The 21063-nt window shown below is 36.9% G+C and overlaps 2 protein-coding genes across 7 annotated transcripts in view; one reads left to right on the top strand and one right to left on the bottom strand.

Annotated features, from left to right (window-relative positions):
• The first annotated feature begins 4386 nt into the window (after window positions 1-4386).
• On the top strand, window positions 4387-20590 carry C3H8orf88 (chromosome 3 C8orf88 homolog). Of its 6 annotated transcripts, XR_015748979.1 has the most exons (7): window positions 4387-4643; window positions 5009-5101; window positions 5215-5306; window positions 8343-8427; window positions 8915-9021; window positions 17712-17836; window positions 18907-20590. XR_015748979.1 is itself a non-coding variant. In XM_087961982.1 (6 exons), exons 2-6 carry the CDS (start codon window positions 5035-5037, stop codon window positions 17778-17780), a joined length of 420 nt encoding a protein of 139 aa, XP_087818108.1. In that variant the 5' UTR covers window positions 4387-4643; window positions 5009-5034; the 3' UTR covers window positions 17781-20590. The 6 variants fall into 6 exon arrangements, 5 of the variants coding, with proteins under 5 accessions (XP_087818108.1, XP_087818111.1, XP_087818112.1 ...); XM_087961982.1 differs by having other exon boundaries at window positions 17712-20590; XM_087961985.1 differs by lacking the exons at window positions 17712-17836; window positions 18907-20590 and adding an exon at window positions 11054-12526 and having other exon boundaries at window positions 8957-9021.
• Window positions 13415-21063, bottom strand: part of NECAB1 (N-terminal EF-hand calcium binding protein 1) — a 43258-nt gene continuing 35609 nt past the window's right edge. The window contains exons 9-13 of the mRNA XM_087961987.1: window positions 19739-19789; window positions 18968-19080; window positions 17181-17255; window positions 16112-16203; window positions 13415-13610 (exon numbers count right to left, since the gene is read on the bottom strand). Of these exons, the coding sequence (XP_087818113.1) occupies window positions 13585-13610; window positions 16112-16203; window positions 17181-17255; window positions 18968-19080; window positions 19739-19789 (357 nt within the window). The 3' untranslated portion in view covers window positions 13415-13584. The remainder of the gene's footprint in view (window positions 13611-16111; window positions 16204-17180; window positions 17256-18967; window positions 19081-19738; window positions 19790-21063) is intronic.

The raw sequence follows: 21063 nt of genomic DNA, 5'->3' as shown, positions 1-21063 counted from the left end.
ACCCACCCCACTCCCTTATCAGAAACTCGGGTCGGGTGCAAATTCCTTCCCCAGTGAGGGCGTTTTCTCCCACTGGCAAAAAGAGCAATCGGAGAAAGACCTGTGTGCCGTCTCGGTCTGGGAAATCTCTTCCCAACGCCCCACAACTACCAAAGTGACCTCTTTCCTGTAACATCTTCAATTCTGCTTGTGAGTTTCCTTTACATCCCACCCAATCCGGTCCTCTGGGATAGGAAAAGGACCCCCACTTTCCCCTTCTCCTAGCATCATGGCCAGCCAACTACAACGGAAGCTTTTCGGAGAGGGAGCAGAAGTGGTGAAAGGCAGCTGGAGTCTCCCAAGCACCGACTGACGAATAGAGAAGCTTCCCAAATCCACAGGTGAATAAAGACACCTATGTGGGGATGTATTGACGCATAAATGTGTTGGGAGGGTGTCTGTACTTTTGCGTGCATACCTGCGTGTGTGAGCATTCGGGGAAATCTTGACGCCTCTGCACAAACCGCTCACTTTAGAAACTGCGAGGCTGATTCTGTGATCCAGCGGTTGCCAACTGGTGGGCCACGAGAAAATTTTGGTGGGCCTCAGAGAAATCTCACCCCCAGAGCACCCCCCCCCCAAAGCAATTAATCCAGGCTGCACAGAAACACAAGGCTACGCAGCCCACAGGGCCAGCAGGAACCTTCCCCGCCCACTCACTCCTTATCCAGCAAACTTGCCTGCTAAATTGCTATTTTTCCTTTTTCCGACCATCAGCTGTTCTGCAGTGCCGGGAGATTTAGATTAGCTAGGAAGCAGGAAATGGTTGGATTTCTTGCTTTCTAGCTAGTCTTTAGATCTTCGGCTCTGCTTTTAAGCACAGCCGAACCTCCCTTAGGACTGAAGGTTCTATTATTCAGTGCAGACTCATGGCAAGCAAATTTTATGTGACAGACTCAGGTAGCTGATGGCAGATAGATAGATCACTGAATGATTCTGTGAGCAACTCAATCTGCCTGCCTGCTTTGCCTGATTTTGGGTAAAAGTTGCTCCTTTTTTATAAAAAATTCAATATTTACATACATGGTGTGTAGAGTTAATTTTGTGATTTGCTTGCAAGCAAATTTTATGTGACAGACTGAGCTAGCCAATGGCAGATAGATCTCTGAATGAATCTGTGATTCTGTGAGCAACTCAATCTGCCTGTCCGCTTTGCCTGATTTTGGGTAAAAGTTGCTTTTTTAAAATAAAAAATTCAATATTTATATAAATTTATAATATTTACATACAAGCCATGTCCAGCCAGTCCACCAAGCCACACCCACAAATTAGGCCGCACCCACAGAACCAGTTAGTGGTCCCTGGGATTTAAAATTATGAGTTTGGTGGTCCCTGAGGTCCAAAAGGTTGGCGACCCCTGATCTAGAATACGCTCCCTATTGTTTAGCTTCCAAAGAGGTTAGTTCCTGCACTTAAAAAAAATGAAGAAATGACTTTGGCTAAAAGGAAAATGGATATCTTAAACTTCAAAAGGAGACATGGCTGCCATGCTAAAGCTACTATCACACCTTTATTAAAAAGCTAATAATGAAACCTAAAATTCCAAATAACACTACTATGGAGAAGATTACACTACACTGTTTTATATATGGGGAAGTTCAAAAGTCATCATTTTAAGACTTATGACACTATAAAATTTCAGAACTGTTTATTTGTGCAACTGAACAAATTGATATGTAATATTTTTTAAAATGTGTTCATTTTTTATATTAAATCATTTTGTGTGTTCTAAATATAGAAAGCAAGTTATTAGAGTAATTGAATGTTTATGCCCTTATTTAAACACCTCTCATTTCTTACAGTATATGTATAGTATAACAACAGACAATTGCATCTCAATACATTAACAATAAAATCTTTGGATACTCTCACCTATAATCAGAGAGCCAAACTACATCTAAAACTTACAATCAAATGGCAATCCGGGATTCTCACTTAAGCAGTTCAGCTATCTCTAATTATAAATTAAATGCCCAGCATGATGTTCAACCCTTCCTGGAAAGCTGTAAGAGCACAGCAAAGCAAAAGTCTGGTGGTGCAATATTCCAAAATATTCCTGAGAAAGCCTGCATTTGGGCCCACAACTTAGTCTACTAGTGTATCCATAATATCCACTTGTATCTTGAACACCTAGATCAGGGGGTTCCCAAACTTGGCAACTTTAAGATGTGTGGAGTTCAACTCCCATAATTCCTTAGCCAGCACAGCAGGCTGAGGAATTCTGGGAGTTGAAGTCTACAAGTCTTAAAGTTGCCAAGTTTGGGGACCCCTGACCTAGATGGATTGGAGAAAGTAACTAGTAAGGTAATCTGGTGCCACAACATGGAGATCTTTAGAGGTTAAAACCACTGCTTTGAATTGGATCCAGAAGCTTAACATAACTAGTACAGGGATTGTAGTATAGTTAGTCCTTGACTTACAACCAATCACTTAACAATCATTTGAAGTTATGACAGACCTCTTGAAAAGTACTTATATGTTTCTGAAGTTCCAATGGCTAGCCCCATGGTCACATAATCACATTTCAGGCAATTGATAACTGGACATTTATGGCAATTTCCAGCATCTGGTGGTCATGTAACTGATTTGTTTTTGCCAAAAAACAGCATTTACCTCTGCCCAGTTACAAGTAATAGGCTTGCTTAACAACACTGGATTCCCTTAATGACTGTAAGAAAAAAAAGGTTGTAAAATAAAGTTGTCCACGTGGGCAGACTCCATTACTATCATAAACTGGGGACTACCTGTGTGTATGTTATAATGCAATATAAGCATAAAGCCACCATTGACTATTGTAATTTGTACCAACTGTAGTTTCAAAATGTTATAGAACTAAATCCTTTTAGTGTAGTTAGCTCCCCAGAGTCATTGAGAATCAGAAAGCATACAAAATTAATAAATTATTATTAAGGTACAATTTGGCATTGGGGAAAACCTGAAGACTGAATATTAGCCTTCCCTTAGGCATGAAAGTTGGTTGGGTGACTTTGGGCCAGTCACACTCTTTCAGTCTGATCCACCTCACAGGATTGTTGTGAGGTGTTGGAATGTAATTATAGAAAGTTAAACCAATTCCATTTTAGAAATTAGTGTTTACTATTATGAAAATGTGAAAGGGTCATGTAGGCAGATAAGGAATAAATTAAAAGAAACCATTTTGCTTCTAGCAAGAGAGATAAGATGTGCCAATTAGAAAGTAAAAAATCAGCCTATAAAATCAGTCACACAGGGGAGATGGGCGGCATAAAAATATAATGAATGAATAAAATTAGTATTTTTATTAGGAATTTAGTTTTAGAATTGAGAATTCTAGAATTAGGCATGCAGAAATTAGTTATTTGTACATGATTACAAAATATGCTGCAGATGGGCCAAGGCTGCATTCAATGCTTGCATGCTGTATGTTTGTCTTGTGTCAGTAAACTTTTGATTATTTAAAAATTATTAAATTATTAATTACAGCATCTGATATTGATGCTGGAAAAGGAACAAATCATAGAAAAGTAATTCATCCAACATGGAAAATGATAAATACATTAAGTATATATGGTACATCAGAAAGCAAGTGATCTAACAACAAAAGACATGATTACATGTGAAACTTAGACAAAAGAAAACATTGCTTCTGGCTAACATTTCACAAGTGGTAAGTTTATTAGTTACATTACTCCTTTCAGCTGGATTTGTATCTTTCTTAAAACTTGCCCCTGTATTCAAGGATTTTTTAAAAGAATATGCTGTTATTTAATGCTAAAATTACAGGTCTTCATTTACCAAAAGAAAAGGTCTTGGCTAAAAAGAAAAAAACCCCACATTTTTCTGAAAGTTAAAAAAGCAGCCCCCACTGCCATATTAAAAGTCCTAATATTATCATTTTAAAAGTTAATAATGAAACATAAAGTTTGAGGCAACAGAATCAACTTGTTTGAAGAACATGCAAGTTAGTCTCTACACTTTTAAGTTTTACTAAACGTATGCCAAATTATTCAACGGTTACCCTTTAAATATTTTTATATTCCCCTTTCCGCGCTTTCAAACTGCAGTAAGAAAACTAAGATGTTTCGAAATAAATGGATATAAAAGAGCGAAGGTAAGAAACGGGAGGAGCCTTTCCATTCTCAACAGGAGCGCGCCTGCAAACTAACCACAGGCAAAGAGCCAGAGTGCTGGTAAGCAGGTATCTCTCTCTCTCTCTCTCTCTCTCTCTCTCTCTCTCTCTATCTATCTATCTATCTATCTATCTATCTATCTATCTATCATCTATCCATCCATCCGTGTGTGTGTGTGTGTGTGTATGTACTATATATATGAACTATATATATATGAACTATATATATATGAAAGAAAAGAGTCTGTGGTCGATGGTGATAATGATGACGACAACGACGATGATGGATAGTAACGGCTGCCGTCAGGTTCCCTGCGCGCGCCTTTAGAACACTGGCGGCTCTGCCGAGGGGGCGGTTAGCTGCTTCTCCGCCACAAACATTTCGCCCGTCACTTAGCCGGCCTGTCCCGTCCGGTTCCCTCTCGAAGACCGCTCCTTGCGTTCGCGGGAACGGCCGGCGCTGCTCTTGCTCCCGGGTTGAGAGCGCAGAGTGCTGGTAAGCAGGTCTCACTAAAGCAAAAAGCGAGGAGGAAGAAGGGCCGTCGACCGACAAAAAGGTCGAACGCCATGGCCCCAGAGAAGCGCAGAGGCCGCGCCAGAAAGGGGACCACGCATGCGAATGGAGCATGTGTGGCGCGGTTTTTGTCGCCTGAGCTGTCAGAAGCTGGGAAAATATATAAACAGTATATGTATATTTTGTTTAAGTGGTTATGATGTATGGCCATTCTTCCTTATGAACTTAGCACTCTTTTATGAAGCCTCTGTCCGCGGTTTCTTATTTTGTGTGTGTGTGTGTTAGTGCACTTTGAGTAATCACCCGGTTTCCCATCTGTGTATATTTTGGGGCTGTTTATTTTCCAGCATGGCATCTCCAAGTGTTTTAACAAATGGAAACTAAGAGATTGATTGGTAAACACCTTCAGCCAGCAAGATCTCTGTGCCTCTCTGCTCGTGGTAAGTGCCTTTATCACCCCAAGAATTTGTGCAGAAAACATATTAATACAGAGATTTAGAAGGGCACTCAGGGTATTAATGAAGAATTAAACCTATTCCTTTTATTTTTACAGCATCCTTAGCCACAGTATCAACAGACTCTGGTAGCTTTCAGGCTGACTTTCCATGCAGTGCTTCTGTCTTTTTACATAATGAAATTAGTTCAGTAAGTATTACTTCAGTAAAACAGCAACAACAAAAATTTCTCTCTTACTTGGCTATAGTGCCAGTGAACTTTTTTTGAAATAGCAGTCTGTAAAATGATAATTGTGATTATCTTGTGTTTTAAACTACTAGGATGAGAACTTTGATTCAGTCAGTCAATCAATCAATCATAGCCATCCATTTCAGCCAATGATTGGATAGCTTACAATTGAAAAAAAATACTATTAAAATATTAAAAACAATAAAAACAGTAAAAACATCCAGATTAAATATATGTAGGAGCAAAATTATTGGGCAGTTAGCAATATTGCCAGAAAATGGGTTCTTAACGCATTCAGCACCCCAGGCATGAGAACATAACCAGGTTTTTAGGACCTTATGAAAGACTGACCCCAACCCTGTTAGTCTTTCATAAGGCCCTAGAAACCTGGCTATGTTTTGGGGAATATGGAACATTCTACCCCTGCAGGAAAAGTTTGTCCTCTGGTCCCTGCCAGCCAACATTCTGTACTTTACTGCAACTACCCCAAATAAAAAAACTGGTATAACCTTTTTGAACTAGCAAATTTTATTAAAAGGAATAAGTCTTTGTGAACTAGAGCTAAATGATATACAATTTAAATTGGGATGAGGTAGAGAAAAATGAAAGAAGACAGTTGATTAGGCACATGCAGGTTATATGTTGGACAGATTACATGCCGTATATATAAATGTGGTGTCCCAATTATTGAAGATATTGCTCATGCTCTTTTTCACTTTCATAGAACCATTTTGACATAGATATTTAACATCCCACTTGAAAGAACAGCACACTGGGATCTGAATTACAGATTGTCCTATTCTCTCTTGGGCTCTAATGAATATATTGTGAGCAGAATTGCTAAGTCTACAGTTAAGACAATCAAGCTAAAAGCCCATTATATCAAACAGATTGGGGTATTCTGCAAAGGTCCTATACTTATTTCAATGTTGATTCTCTGTACCGTATTTGCCGGCGTATAAGACGACTTTTTTGCCCTAAAAATCATGCCTCCAACTGGGGGGGTCGTCTTATACGCCGGGTCGTCACGTGCGGCCAGTCAGGGCTCCTCCCTGCAACCGGAGCCCTGAGGAGACACTTGGCTTCAGGCGCTCCCGTCTTCCCTTTGCTTTCGAAGGTAAAGCGAATTATTTTACAAAGCCTCCCCTGCCCGAGAGGGCAGCCCAACCCAACGTGGGGAAGCTAATTTCCTGGGGCCTCTTCCGTTCCTCCCCGACCTCCCTACACTGCGCGCCTCTGACGCGCCGGTCCCTTCAGCCCAGCGACCTTTTCCACCTCAAAGAAAGGCCAGGCGGGAGCCGCTCGCAGCGGAAACAGCCACCACCCTTAGCCCGACACGGGGAGAACGGGCGAGGTTAGCGCCCGCCAGCCCGTCCTTCCTGCCTTTGGAGGCACCTGCACGGAGCGCCTCCGCGGCTCGGTTTCCCCTACCGGCGGGTCCTCCTTTCGTGCGGAGGGCTGCAGGGGAAGGCGCTCGCCCGAGAGGATCTCTCCCTCTCTCTCCCCACAAGGTCAACATCTGCGCTGCAGAGGAGAGGGCTGCAGCCGGTTCCTCCTGCTTGCTGAGTGGTGGGGAAGCCGCGGCCCGCCCGTGCGAGATTTGGCAACGAGGGGCAGGAGGAGGCACGCACACACCCGCGGCTCACTTTCCCAGCTCTGCCCAACCCTTATGGCTCTGGCGCGGCCCTGGCAGGATGAGCGGAGGGTCCAGCGGGGAGGTGGACAGATTACCTTATCAACTGACAGCTATAATGTATTAAAAACTTTTAAAACATTTGTTGAAACATTTTTAAACAGCTATATAGTATTTAGAGGACTTCTAATATGATATATGCCATCATTTGCCAGCCTTGACCTTCTAATAGCTCAGAATTTGGACAAAATAATGAATGGCTACAAATTGATATCAGGAATCAAAAGAAGGACTAAGTTATGTGGAGCATTTAAACTTCCGGGGCACTCTACTGCAAATCTCAAAGTGGTTATTTTGCAAAAATGAGATTGTAGCAGCAAGGATGAATGAGCAATTGTTGAACTTATATACATCAAAAAGTTTCAGGCTACCTCAAAAGGAACGTGTTTTAACACAAGTATAATCTGTTTCACGTGTGAGCTGTATCTTCATAACTTTCTTATCTTATACCAATTTAAATCCTATATCAAATTGCCCATTTTTGGCTAATATAGACTAATATGATTCTCTTCCTACAATGTGCATACCAAATTAGTACATACTTTGTAACATCTACAGCTAGTCCTCCACTATAATTGAGGCCAAAATTTCCATCGCTAAGCAGTAGTTAAGTGAGTTTTGCCCCATTTTACAACCTTTTTGCCACAGTTGTTAAGTGAATCATTGCAGTTTTAAGTGAATCGTGGTCATTAAGTGAATCCAGCTTCCCTCATTGACTTTGCTTGTCAAGCTGGCTAGGAAGGTTACAAAACCTCAGAACAGTGCAGAAAAGATTCACTTAAGCATGTGACTCATTTAACAACTGCAGTGATTCTTTTTAACAACTGTGGCAAAAAGGTTAAATGGGGGAAAATTCACTCAATAACTGTCTTACTTAGCGTGGAAATTTTGGCTCAATTGTGACCATAAATCAGGGTCTACCTGTATCTTGTCCTAAATGATACATAAAAACAGCATAGAGAAAACCTTGACGATTTTGTGGTGGCTGATCTGACAGTCTTATAGTACTTTCTCATGTATGCCTGTGAAAAAGTTGTGATAGAATTTGAATGAATCTTGTTTTTCCTTCCATAGTGACTACATAACTTCTAACCTTATGATCTGCAATTAAAGTGTTTTGGTGGTGGTCTTCACTATTAAAATTACATGTGGTATACATTGTATTGTATGATTCTGTGTATAATACCTCGATACAATATCTCTTGCATGAATTATCAAAAGTTCCTAGATCCTTATAATATACAAATATGTATATTAGATATATATGCATATTAGAATATAATATGTATTACACTTTATTTTAGATATGTAAATCTAATGGAATGCTGGTTTTAAATGACAATTTGATTCCTAGTCTGTCAGTGCAACATAAAAATGAAGTCACAAAAGGTAAGTATTAAATTTTTTAAAATTATCATAAAGAAATACACAAAATATATTTCGGGTTTTGGGCTTAGACTTTTCTAGTAATTTTCAATTTCAATTCAATATTTGAAATTTATCTGTGAATTTAAATGAATTTGTATTCAAGAACTCATTTAGCATACCATGCTTACAGCTTAGGTGGTATTTATATTTCAAAAACTCAAGGAATAAGCCACATAATGATTGCATGTCAATCCAATCTCTTTATAACACTAGACACTGAACTTTAAAACTCTATATAAATTACTATAACATTTAGTATAGAATGATAATCATAATTCAAACATCCAGAACCATACTTTGTTATTTTTAGTTATAAGGATACAGATTTGCTAACTAAAATTCATCTGTAAAATTGTTTGCCAAAAAAATCTAGTTACTGATTAGAAGATGCCTGATTTGTTTATCAGTGTTCCTATCACTTTTCAGTAATAAATGTTTGTGTTGGCAGAAAGAATAACATATAGCAGAGATTTCCTTCTGAAACTTTCAGGGGTTTCACTTGCCCAAAAGAAGCCAGAATTTCTTCCTGATCATCCTATTGTACTGGAAAAGCCAGTAAGTATTTGAATTTAAAACTGAGTTTGTAGAAATAATTTTACTGACATTTAAATTAAGAGTACAGATTCATTGTATAGTGAAGTTGCAGCATGGATATCCATTTTTAGTCACAATGACAAAATGATGCTGCAGATAATTTATTATGAGATTAATTATCTCTGGTAGTTTAAGGAAGAACCACATTTCTATCACAAATGGTAATTGCTGCTGCTTACTATATTATTTTATGAATAAATGGAAAGAAGTCTGAATATATTATGCAAATATACTCCTTGACCAAGAATGACCTGCATACAAAATCTAAGTGGAGTGCATTTTGTATATTTCATGGTATTTAAAACTATTATCCTTTAGATATAAAAATAAACTGTAAATGATTGAAATGAATGGAATGAGGCCATGGATGTCTGAAGGCTTTAGAATTAATACATAACGGATAGGTGTTCATGATTTTCCAACCATTTGTAAATTTCAAGTGATGTTGCACAAAAGTATATGCCAAAATGAAACCAGATACATGAGGTCCTTCCAAACTTTTCCCCACTGAAATATTGGGGATGGGTTTTATAATGAAAGTAGGATTATACTTGTATATGTATGTGTATATGTGTATGGGTGGTGAGACAGACAAGGAAGAGTTTCAGTAACAGCTGCTCAAACTTTGTAAAAAGCATGCTTCTTTAACAGTGGGGAAAGTGATGCTGTGTTTGTGATTTGCAAAATAAAGAATGCAGCTGTATTTTTTTCTGCATAACACAGATATAATTTTTTCCTGTCACGTTTTTACATGGATTTTGTAAGCTCAAGAACAGGTTTTTCATATTTTTTATTATATGAAGTGTTACATGAATTGTTTAGATTGAGTTATTGCTTATAATTCCATAACTGTGCAATCATTCACATCATGGTTATAAATACACAAACTACATGTGATTAAAAATCCCTGTCTAAACTTTACTAATACAGGTAATCTTGATTTATGACAGCAATAGAGCTTGGAATTCCCATTGCTAAGAGATGCACTTCTAAGGGGGAGAGAGAGAGAGAGAGAGTGCAGGGTGCAGCAAGGGTCAGAAAGATGCTTGGGGTGGTGGTTAGAGAGGGTACACAAGGGTACAGGTGAGGGAGGGTGCATGGGTGTGCACAGGTGGCCAACATAGCATAGGGTAAATCTCTCTCCACAGTGACTTGTGACCTTCCCTACCACCTTCCCCATTGATTTTTTGGGGATGCTAGCAGGGAAGGTAGCAAATGAAGATCACGTGGTTGTCGGTGCTGCAACCGGTTATAAATGCGAACCAACTGTCAAGTGCCCAGCTCATGATCACATGACAATAAGGGTGCTGGGGTGGGCAGAACTCTGAGGACTGGTCATAGCCATTCATTTAGCGTCATTGTAACTTCAAATGGTCACTGAACAAATAATCATAAGTTGCAGATTACTTGTATATCTTTCCAGTGATGATGAGCTTCTGGGCTAATGGGTGTCATCTAATTACAGTACCTGGTCTCCTGACATTTCATCAGCAATTGTGGCTGGCATTTTCTGAGGTGACAGCGATCTGCTTTGTAGCATATTTCTCAGATCTCCTAATTAGACCATAACCTATTACTCTGGAAGGTCATCACTATTAGATTGACACTGGCTGTGAGAGCCTGCATAAGTATATTAGCATATTTTATTAATGAAAATTGAGAAGAGAATGTCTGAAATAACATTAACTGTATTGGATCTAAAAAGCAATTTGTGGAGGGGAAGGTAAAGCTCAGAGTTGCCAGTATGGAATAGTAGTCTTCTGGATGTCCTGTCACACATTCTTTTATCCATAAATATTGCTAGTATACTTTAATTCATTGTTTATATATTTTCCATAGCTCTTTTAGTTATGTCAGAAGATTGAGTTTCTTAAATAATTTTCAGTTTTATCTTGAATTGTGACTCAATCTAATAAATGCAAACATGTTTCAAAGCTTATTTAAATATGTAATGTTTTCTATGAACTAAATGTGTGGGCCTTTTGTTTTGTAGAAAAATTATTGTTTATTACCTGCTACAAGCAATGATAGATCTTTCTGAAGATAAAGAATGCATCTCTTTTCACCACTTAAAAAAATTAAGGAAAAGTGATCTGTAATGTCAATAGACTGAATTCAAATGTATCTTTTACAGTTGGTGTAATCATCAGTAAAGCTATATTCAAGCAAAAATGTATGTGAATCAACTTCAACTTGTCTGATTCTGAACTAGTATTATATTAAGATTTTTGTAGTGATAAAGAAACAACTGAAGCAGGATCATTATCACTTGTCAAGTTTTGGGAATGCTACATATACATTGCAGTAGATTTTAGTTCCTAACAAATGGAAGGCTAATTCCTCACCTTTTATTCTAGCAAAATTCGAAGTATTGAGAATATGCCATATGTCTAACTGCTATAAACTGCTCATATCTTGTGGCTGTTTGCATTTTGACTAGATGCCAATTCATCATAAACTAAACTGAGTTGGGGAACATGGACCCACATGGAATTTGTTTCCATGCTCCAACCTTCTTGCTAGATTGTAGAATCTTTTAACAACAATATGTACAAAAATTGGTATGAACACTGGCATCTGAGGATTTTCACGCCAAACATTTAAATACTAAGAAGCAGAATATGACCATAAAAGATGTAGATTGTCTCATATCCTTAGTCCCAACTTAATTAGCTGTATACAGGCTATGGGACTGTTCTGTATATTACAAATGCCAAGGTGGCACAGTGGTTAGAATCCAATACTTCAGGTTAACTCACTGCTCACTCCAGGAGTTCAATCCTGAGTGACTCAAGGTTGACTCAGCCTTCCATCCTTCTAAGATCGGTAAAATGAGGACCAAGATTGTTGGGGGGCAATGTACTGACTGTAAACCATTTAGAGAGGGCTGTAAAGCACTATGATGTAGCCTATAAGTCCACGTGCTATTACTACTTGTCTTTTTGTTCAATGTTTAAAACTTCCAATTCAATTATTAGGATTTAGGTGCTATATCCTTTTTGAAAGTTTTTTAAAAATATTTTAAATATGTATTGGTTATGTGTCAAGAATTTGGTCTCTACATGTGTCATTCCCTCCCCCCGTCTCAGATTTTGCTGTGTACTCTTTTCCACATTTTTTCCTAGCATTTTTCCAACAACTCCACTTTTTTTGAGATCAACCTAATTCGATCCATTTGTTTAAGATAGAAATTGATCAATTGATTTGCCACCAGAACCTGATGTCATGGGCTGAGAGAGAATATTGGGTCAAACTCTCCCAGCCAGTTTTCATATTTAAGGTGGAACTAGAACTCAGTTTTCTCATTTCTAGCTGATGCTTAAGCTTTAGAACTACTAGATCAAATTGGGTTTCACTTTCTTTTCCACATGATAGCATCTAAATAGTTAACAAGATTTTGAATTCAAAGATACATCTAGTCCTCTAGTACAATGGTCCTCCTAACCTAATAAAGCTAATCAATTACTGTTGTATTTTGGTCCTTTCAAATGTTTCCAATTTATGCAAATATGTTACATTTGTAATGTTTTTCTGGTGAACATTGAACCTTGTATATTACTGGTTATGAATGTAAATGTGGGATGATATTTGCTTTTGTGAAGATTTTTTTTCGTTGCTGTGTACAGAGCAACTAAAGATACGTGCTTTCACTTGGGACAGCATTTGAACATTTACATATGTACAGTATATATTTATCAGACTATTCCCTTTCAAAATAAAGGAAGTAAGCACAATAAGCCTAAGAAATTAAAACATAATAAGACAAAGAAATTAAAGGCATGTGATAAGAAAAAGAAACAGCCAATTTTAGACATCAATGTCAATATTTTTCCATACTTGTCTTTGCAAACTGTTCTTGTTTTATGCACTGTCCATATAGTGTCTTCCTGCCTCCTTTTGAGGTTCTGACTTCAGTTCCATTTTCTTTATCAAACATAGCTACCTTAGTTTTTAATAGCTTAGTTTTCAGGTCCATGATCCCTGTTGCATCATACAGTTTAACGTTCATTGCAAATTATTCAAGTTTTCAGCCAAAACCATAGCATCATCTCCATACAAAGATGTGTATTCGTATTCTCTCTGATGTCAACATAGCTATTCCATATAGATTTCTTTATAAACATAATATAATGAAACTTTTTCTATTAACTATAAATATAAAACAGTAAAATACTTTAGTTTCTTCACAGTTATTTTCTGTACACATCTGACTAACATCACTACACTAATTTAGAAGACAACAATTTCAAACGATGGTAGAAATGATTTTTCAGGGAACTTTACAAAAGACAAATGCAATAGTAAATACAAGCAACACAATACTATATATAAAAAGAACCATGACTAAAACGAATTTGTAGTATTCCATCCAATATTAATCACAACAAATTTTACAACATGGATTTGTTTTTAAATGGAAGAATCTGTCCATGAAAGAATAGTCATGATTTGCTAACTTCAGAGACTATGGTGGTTCTCTAGGTGCTGTTTAATATAAAGCTTATTTTTAAGAAGTATGTACTTCTAGTTGTTCAGGATGCACCAAGAAGCTGAAAAGCAAATATTCATGATTTAAATAATCTCATAACAGTAATTTCCATCAACATTTCAAAGGACTGCTTAGTTTTAAAGTAATTTTGCAGCATGTAAATAGATATTTCACTTTAGTTGTTATACCAGAATAGATTAAAATATACTGACATACATACGGTAAGAAATATTTACAGTGTAGCTTTGTAGAGTGATATGAGCAGCATATAAATTTAATAGATAAACAAATAAACATGAACCTTGCAAAATTCCTACAAGATTACAATATTTTAAATGGCATAATATTCATATCACAATTTGACTAAGACACTTAAAAATTGTTGGGATTTGGCAATCTTTTTTATCTGACTGATAAAACATGATAAAACACAACAGCATAGCTTTAGAGAAAATTGTCATCGGCATATAAGTTTATGTGTTGATTTTAGCCTGATTTTTTTTTTTTTTTAAAAAAGATATCTTTGATATGGGATGGGAGCTAATTAAAATTCATCAATTAACAATTTGGTAAAATGGTGTATTGATAAAAATGTATGTTTGACATTTAAATATTTTTTAATCTGGGAATTAGATTAATCCCATTAGAAAGGTACCATATCTGAAAGAACCCTTATAGATTAACTTTGCCACTTCTGATGAAAGGGATACATGAAGTAGAATATTTCTGGATCTTAAATTTTGTGTGGATACAGAAGAATTTCTTTAACTTTTTGGTTCTTTCTGAATCAGCACTATCTGACCCATGAAAATGATCAATCCTTTAAATTATATCTGGAGGCACCCTTGCAGCAAATAAAACTTAAATGAATCAGAACATTTGAATCATAACTTCTACAACTGTACTCCCTATCAATAAATGCTTTTGAATTATTTTAACTGAATAGAAATGGGTTGGACTCAGTGGCCTCTTCCAACTTTGAGATTTATAGAATCAGAGCAATAATTCAATAGTATAGAACAAATGTCTTCAACTAAGTTTATACAATCCATGAAATCTTAATATTTTTATTCTAAAATTCATACAGGTAATCCTCCACTTAGGAGAATTGGGACTTAGAATTTCCATCAGGCAGTGCAGATGTAAAGTGACATGTCATGTAACTGCATCACTTAGTGACTGCAATCTGGCACTCCCCATTTCCATTGCAGGCCCAAGTCACAATGGTTATTAAGAAGAAAGAGGCAGGAATCCCAGGTGCAGAGCATGAGAATACTGTTGAGGGTGGAGGCCTGGAAAGGTTGGCCATGCATGAGTTGGTGGAGGGAGTGCAGTGTTGTGTGAACTCAGGAAGACCAGAAAAAGAATATGATGCAGCTCAGGGGCTTCCTGGCACTCCATGGCTCTCGGGCTGCAAAAAGCCCCTGAGCTGCAGCATGAAGTCTAGCTGCAACCTGGCCCAGCAGTACACCCACAAAGCTTCAGTCTACCTTCATGATCCTTGCTGACTTGGGACCTGCTACCCTTGCTGACCTTTGCCACCTTTCCCCTCTTCCTGATGGCTGAGGATTTAGGCATAGGGTATGGCTTAACTTGCAAAACTTCTCCCCAGGAGGGCAAGCTGCAAAGACTCCATCGCTTTTGCAGCAGATGCTACCAGAGGTGATCTTTGCAGAAGGTGCTTCCAACAACAGCTGCAGGGTGTGCACTGAACCTCTGGACCACCGGTGTCCTCCACATCCCCCAGTTCTGCCACTACCCTGAACAGTATCTCCCACACAACTTCCATGTTTGTTGGGGAGCTGCTGCTGGCTCTCTTGCCTTGCCTGGCAGTGGAGAACACTGCTGTCTCACTGCTAAGCCTAGCCACCTCGTAGGGCAGACAAGGCTTTGTGGTTTTGCTATGCTCACTGTGCACATCCCATGGCTACACCCTCACCCAATACTTGAATCCTGGCCCTGCACATGAAGAAAATGGTAAACATCAGCCGTGGGAGGTGGCGGCAGTGGGGGGGGGGCAAGGATATGTAGGATAGGGCACCCAAAAAGGCAGAAATGGGACTATAGGTGGGGGGTGGGAGTCACTATAGCTTTAAATGTGAGAGGGCCCAAATTTTGATCACATGATTGTAGGGAAGCTGCAATGGCAGCAACTTCAGGGACTAGTTAGTCTATTTTTTTCATTGCTGTCATAACTGCTGAATGAATGGTGGTTGAGGTAAATTCACCAGGTGTTTTTTTGTTTTTGTTTTTTGTTGGCAACATTTACAACTTGGCATTATGTGTGCAACTAAATTAGGCTACTATGTCTTGTTTACTGTTTGCAGAAACAAAGCAAAGCAAAATAAAGTTATGACTAACTTTAACAGAGGTGTATTTGGAATTGACAAATACGCCTCAGTTAATCTCTAATGCCACCATGTATTCAATGAGATTTATACTCTAATAATATTTTCCAAATGGATATTTATTTGTTACTGTTTCTTAGAGTAGAACTAAATAATGATTGGGAAGAACACAAGGAAATAACAAACACTTAAAGTAAAAAAAAAAAAACATTACCAGGAACAAGCATAGTTGTAATGTTTTCTGGAGTCTCCAGGCAATCTACATTACTTCTTTGGAATGACTTGCTATAATTCATCTGGAGATGACTGGAGAAATAAGTAATATTTACCTAAAGTCATTCTTACAACATTTTTTGTTTTACATTTTATAGTATTAAAATGTACCATTAAATTAATCATGAATAATACAAATAGCCCAATCCAATCCTAGCTGTTCCAATTCACAAATGAATGCTTCAGATGTGCACAGGCTCATAACCAGACAGAACTCATTCAGAAACATGATCTATGATTAAACTGTGTCAATGGGGCAGTGTGCAGTTGTGAATTGTTTTATCACAGAGCTTCTTATCTAAAAACAAGATAGGGCCACCATGGGCTTCTGAGATATTTGCTCTGGGGCTACACTTTTATGTCCAAAATGAGTTTTCACATGTAAAAATATTGCCATATTAAAATGTATTCTGAGTTTTGATGAATTAGTATTTTCATCTCTAAATCTATTAGAATCAACTGATGCTTTTATCACATTCTTTTACATTGCCTTCTGGCCACGAAAATCTTTTTATATTTTAAGGTTCAGTATTAGGGACGTGGTGGCTCAGTGGCTAAGACGCTGAGCTTGTTGATCAGAAAGGTCGGCAGTTTGAATCCCAAGCACCACGTAATGGAGTGAGCTCCTGTTATTTGTCCCAGCTTCTGCCAACCTAGCAGTTTCAAAGCATGTAAAAATGCAAGTAGAAAAATAGGGACCAGCGTTCCGTGCATTTAGTCATGCCGGCCACATGACCATGGAGATGTCTTCTGACAGCGCTGGCTCTTCAGCTTTGTATTGGAGATAAGCACCGCCCCCTAGAGCCGGAAACGACTAGCACATATGTGCGAGGGGAATCTTTATACTGCTGGAATAGGAAGTTGATATTTTTCAGAAAGGTACCTATAAAAGTAGCAATGTTGGTTCCTGATTAAAGCAATTAATTCAGAAGAGTGACATGCAGTAAACTGCTTATATTGCCTAAGCATGCTGATGCTGATGGATAATAGTGTTTTAGAAACCTACTTACCTGTTCCAGGCGTTATTTTCCCAAAATTCATAAACAATGAAACAGGATTTGCCTGAAAGTTTCTGGATAGAAACGCTAAAATATAAGCACAAAAATTATTTGGATAGAAAACAGCTTATATTTACATTTATTTAAAAACAGTTTTGTCTCTTTTTCAACTTTGGATTGGTATAAGCCTAGTGACAATGCCTAGTTTCTGTAATATGAAACTAAGTTAAAGCTCACCCTTTTTTATGACCATGAGAATGAAATTTTAAATAAATCATTCCAGCACTACAACCTCATATAAAACTAGTTGAAAGCCAAAATGCATTTGCAATAAATGGTACACTATTCAGAGGAATTTTGAACCTAAGTTTGAGCAGAATATATTTTAGCAAAAAATAGTAATTTCTTGGCCATAGCATAGCAGCCATGTGATTTGTAATGTAATAAAAACTTGACATTCAAAGTTAAACTTTTCAATAATGAAATATGTGAACATATGCATAATTATTTTTATTGAAACTTTAAAAATTGAAATACTGTTAGTTTTTGGAAAAAGGAAGAAGAATTGAATCTAACCTCCCAAAATTTGATGAATGGAAATTCATAATCTGATACCTAGAAACTACACAAGGAGTATCTCTGAAAGCACACAATTCCTTATTCAACTGGTAAGCTTTGTAAGAAAACCTATTTCCTTGGATATTTGACCCTCAGCTGAATGAAATGGAAATACTCAATTATGTGATGCAGCTACTTGGGTAATTACAGCAAAATGTCAAATTTGAGAATTGCCAGCAGATGGCACCATATGCATGGAAAATGATACATAAGATTAAATGGAAATTCTCTTAGTTTTCTGTATCTTTATCAGATTACTGATGTTAATTAGTTTTTCACTTGGACAATAGTTTCTAGTAAAAGTGTTGTAATCCTATTCCACTCACATTCTTTTGTTCACTGTAACTTCATGAATTTCAGTAGATGTTACTTTGACAAAATGGACAATATTTATATGAATAGCTAAATATAATGCAAATATATATTTGTTTATATAGCTCTGAACTAGATTTGACACCTAATTTGTTTTGTCAGCAATAATCTGCAGTAACATGCAAACAGAAATTGAAATTCAACCTTTGAGAAAAATCTAATCTATGCATCCAAATAAATTGACTGGTTAGTCATAATTTGTTAACTTTCTGGAAATCAGAAAGTAGAGCATGTTATACAATGTGCTATAATGTAAAATATCTCCTTTTTAACAAAAGTTTGCAGTTAATAATAGAAATTGTACATCTTGAATGATTTATACAGTAATATTGGTACTCTGAAAGAAATTATCAGGTGGTATCAGCAAGGTGCTTGACATAGGAAAGCACTAATTCACTTATTGGTTATCATTTGTACATTCAAAAACTAACCTTTACTACTTGTATTTACTCAAAAGTAAGTTCTATTCAGTGAGATTTACTTCATAAAATGCATGTTTGGGGTGCATTTAAACCTTGTAGCTGACACATCTGAGGAATAAGGCCACTCTATTCAGCCAGATTTATACCTAGGAAAATAAAGATTGTCTCTTCTATCTTATTAATGGTGGCCTGATGTTTACTGTGGCCCACTGTGGCATTTATAATTCCAAGAGAACAATATAATGGAGATACTACATTTGCTGAATTAGCCAGCCTAGGATGTTTTATAAATGTTCTTTATTAATGATTTCCAATGTCTCCCAAAGTGCAATCTCCCTAAAGTATAATGACCTGCATTCTTCCATTCCTTGAGAATGACATACTCACTGCAGACATCCATCCTGAGAAGAGGCCATATCTACATACTGCTTTAGAGCAAAGCGGAACGGCTCTAGTTCTTCTGTGATTACTGACATCTGACGCTGAACAATCATTATTTGCTGGCAAAACAGTAACGCAGTCCAATTAATTGACATTAACTATACTGTCATCAAATTATCTTTTTTTTTCATTTTTAAAGCTTATTCTGAGATTGCTTTTCAAGTTCTTCTTTGTAACCCCAGCCATGTTACTCTGGCTCCACTCACGTTACAACCCTTTATATCCCCTAAAGTTTTTTTTTTTTAATCAATTCTCGGTTTCTCTTTCACATGCTATCTTGCTTTATGAATTCAACATGTAAAAATGCTTCTAAAGCTTACTTCTAATATATGTTTATCTAGGCTTTTAAAGCAGTTTATTAAGCTAGAATGCATACAAAGTGACATTAGCTGGGATAGGAAATATTCAATCCTTTTGTTGATTTTAAAATGGGTCAGTCAAAAAATAGCTAAGTCTGAACCCAGCTCTAAAGATCAAATGATAAAACAAAAGCAAAGTTTTTCATGTTTGAGTGCAGGAGTAGAGGAACGTGTAAATAAATAAACTTGTGTGATTTTGGATCATGTTTCTAGAAAGCCTTTATTTGAAACAAGTGCCAAAAAAGGTTGTGGATTGAAAGAAGATGCCAGCCTTAGCAGAACAGATTTAGAACTCTTGTTCCTTCTGCTTTCCCATTCATATGGATTCCATGGGGTGGAATTGAGAAATATTACTTACAGATTTAGTATTTCCTTCTGAAACCTCTTCTAGTGGCTCAAGCTTTAGGTCCTTGTCAACCAATAAAGGGGAAATACAAAAGTATAAGGGTTATCTAGTGCTTTAACAATCTTCAATAATAATAAAAATACTGTGATTCCTAATCTATTTTTGTAGAAAATATCATATAAAATGGAGTGGAATTTAAAGATATTGAAAAGATTATTTTCCCTTCTTGGGGAAATAGTCTAGCACTGCCCTGTGGATGCAATAGCTTGTGTATGGAGATAACTGACAAGGGCTCCATTTTAGGAGTCAGCAAAATACATCTATAGAGGTTTTCAGAATAGTTACAAATATTTCTACCATCAAATCTTTTCAACACAAGATTATGCCAGGGGAGCATCATATCCTGCCAAGAAGAACCCTCTTCTGATTTATGACTGACCATAAAATTCAATTTTTATGGTCAATGTATTTCCTCTTTTTCAGAATTAAAAACTACTTTTGTCTGGAATTGGTTGAAGATGGTCCACATGACAAGCATTGGGAAATATGGTTGCTACAATGTTAAAGCAATCAACAGATAGTAGATTAAACATGTTGGCAGATGGTGATACATTAATAATTTCAGCTGGTCAAATCTGCAGTAAAATAGGATTTGCAATGTGTGGTAGATTAAAAGATAATCTACTTGTAAAATATAACTTTTTAAAAAATATGGATTAAAAATATATATCCTGGTCAATCAACATGCATCCTTTCTCTTAAAGGCAATCTCTCACGCCTCCTGGAACTTCCTTTATGCATGTTGTTTAATGATTAATAGAACTATCTACTCTATAATGAAAGGCAATAAAGATATTAAGAGAACAAGAGTGGGTCTTAATTTTCTCTGTGAATTCACTGTGTACTTTTTGTAATATACTAGTTTTTGTTGTTTACCTGCTCAATGGCAAAGAAATATTTGTATTTTTTTTTCCTGATACAGTTGTGGCTTTTCTTGAACTTATTTATTTTTAAATAAAACTTCCTTCTATTTTTTTTTTATTAACTCACAACCCCTGTTCTAATTCGTATCATATTCAAACTGGATCTATCTTTTGTCAGCTTCTCTCACCACACAAAATTTTATTCTGTTGTTGAAAAGTTGCCCTATCAATAAGTGGATTAACAGACTCCTTAAGTGCTGGAGATAATTGACATACCCTGTACTGTACTGCTTTTTGGTTTAGTGAAAATATACAAAATAGTTGGTGGCATGAACGGGGTCAATGAGGAGTACACATCAATGTGTCCTCTTTCTAGAACAAAGTAAACTTCAGAGATTCTTAAACAAAAAAGAA

Source organism: Notechis scutatus, chromosome 3 (assembly GCF_049901735.1).
Source record: "Notechis scutatus isolate UNSWTSFEM ecotype Mainland chromosome 3, rNotScu1.2, whole genome shotgun sequence".
Classification (NCBI taxonomy): Eukaryota; Metazoa; Chordata; class Lepidosauria; order Squamata; family Elapidae; genus Notechis; species Notechis scutatus.
The sequence above is the reverse complement of the archived record's forward strand: the minus strand, read 5'-3'. Positions and strand labels throughout refer to the sequence as shown.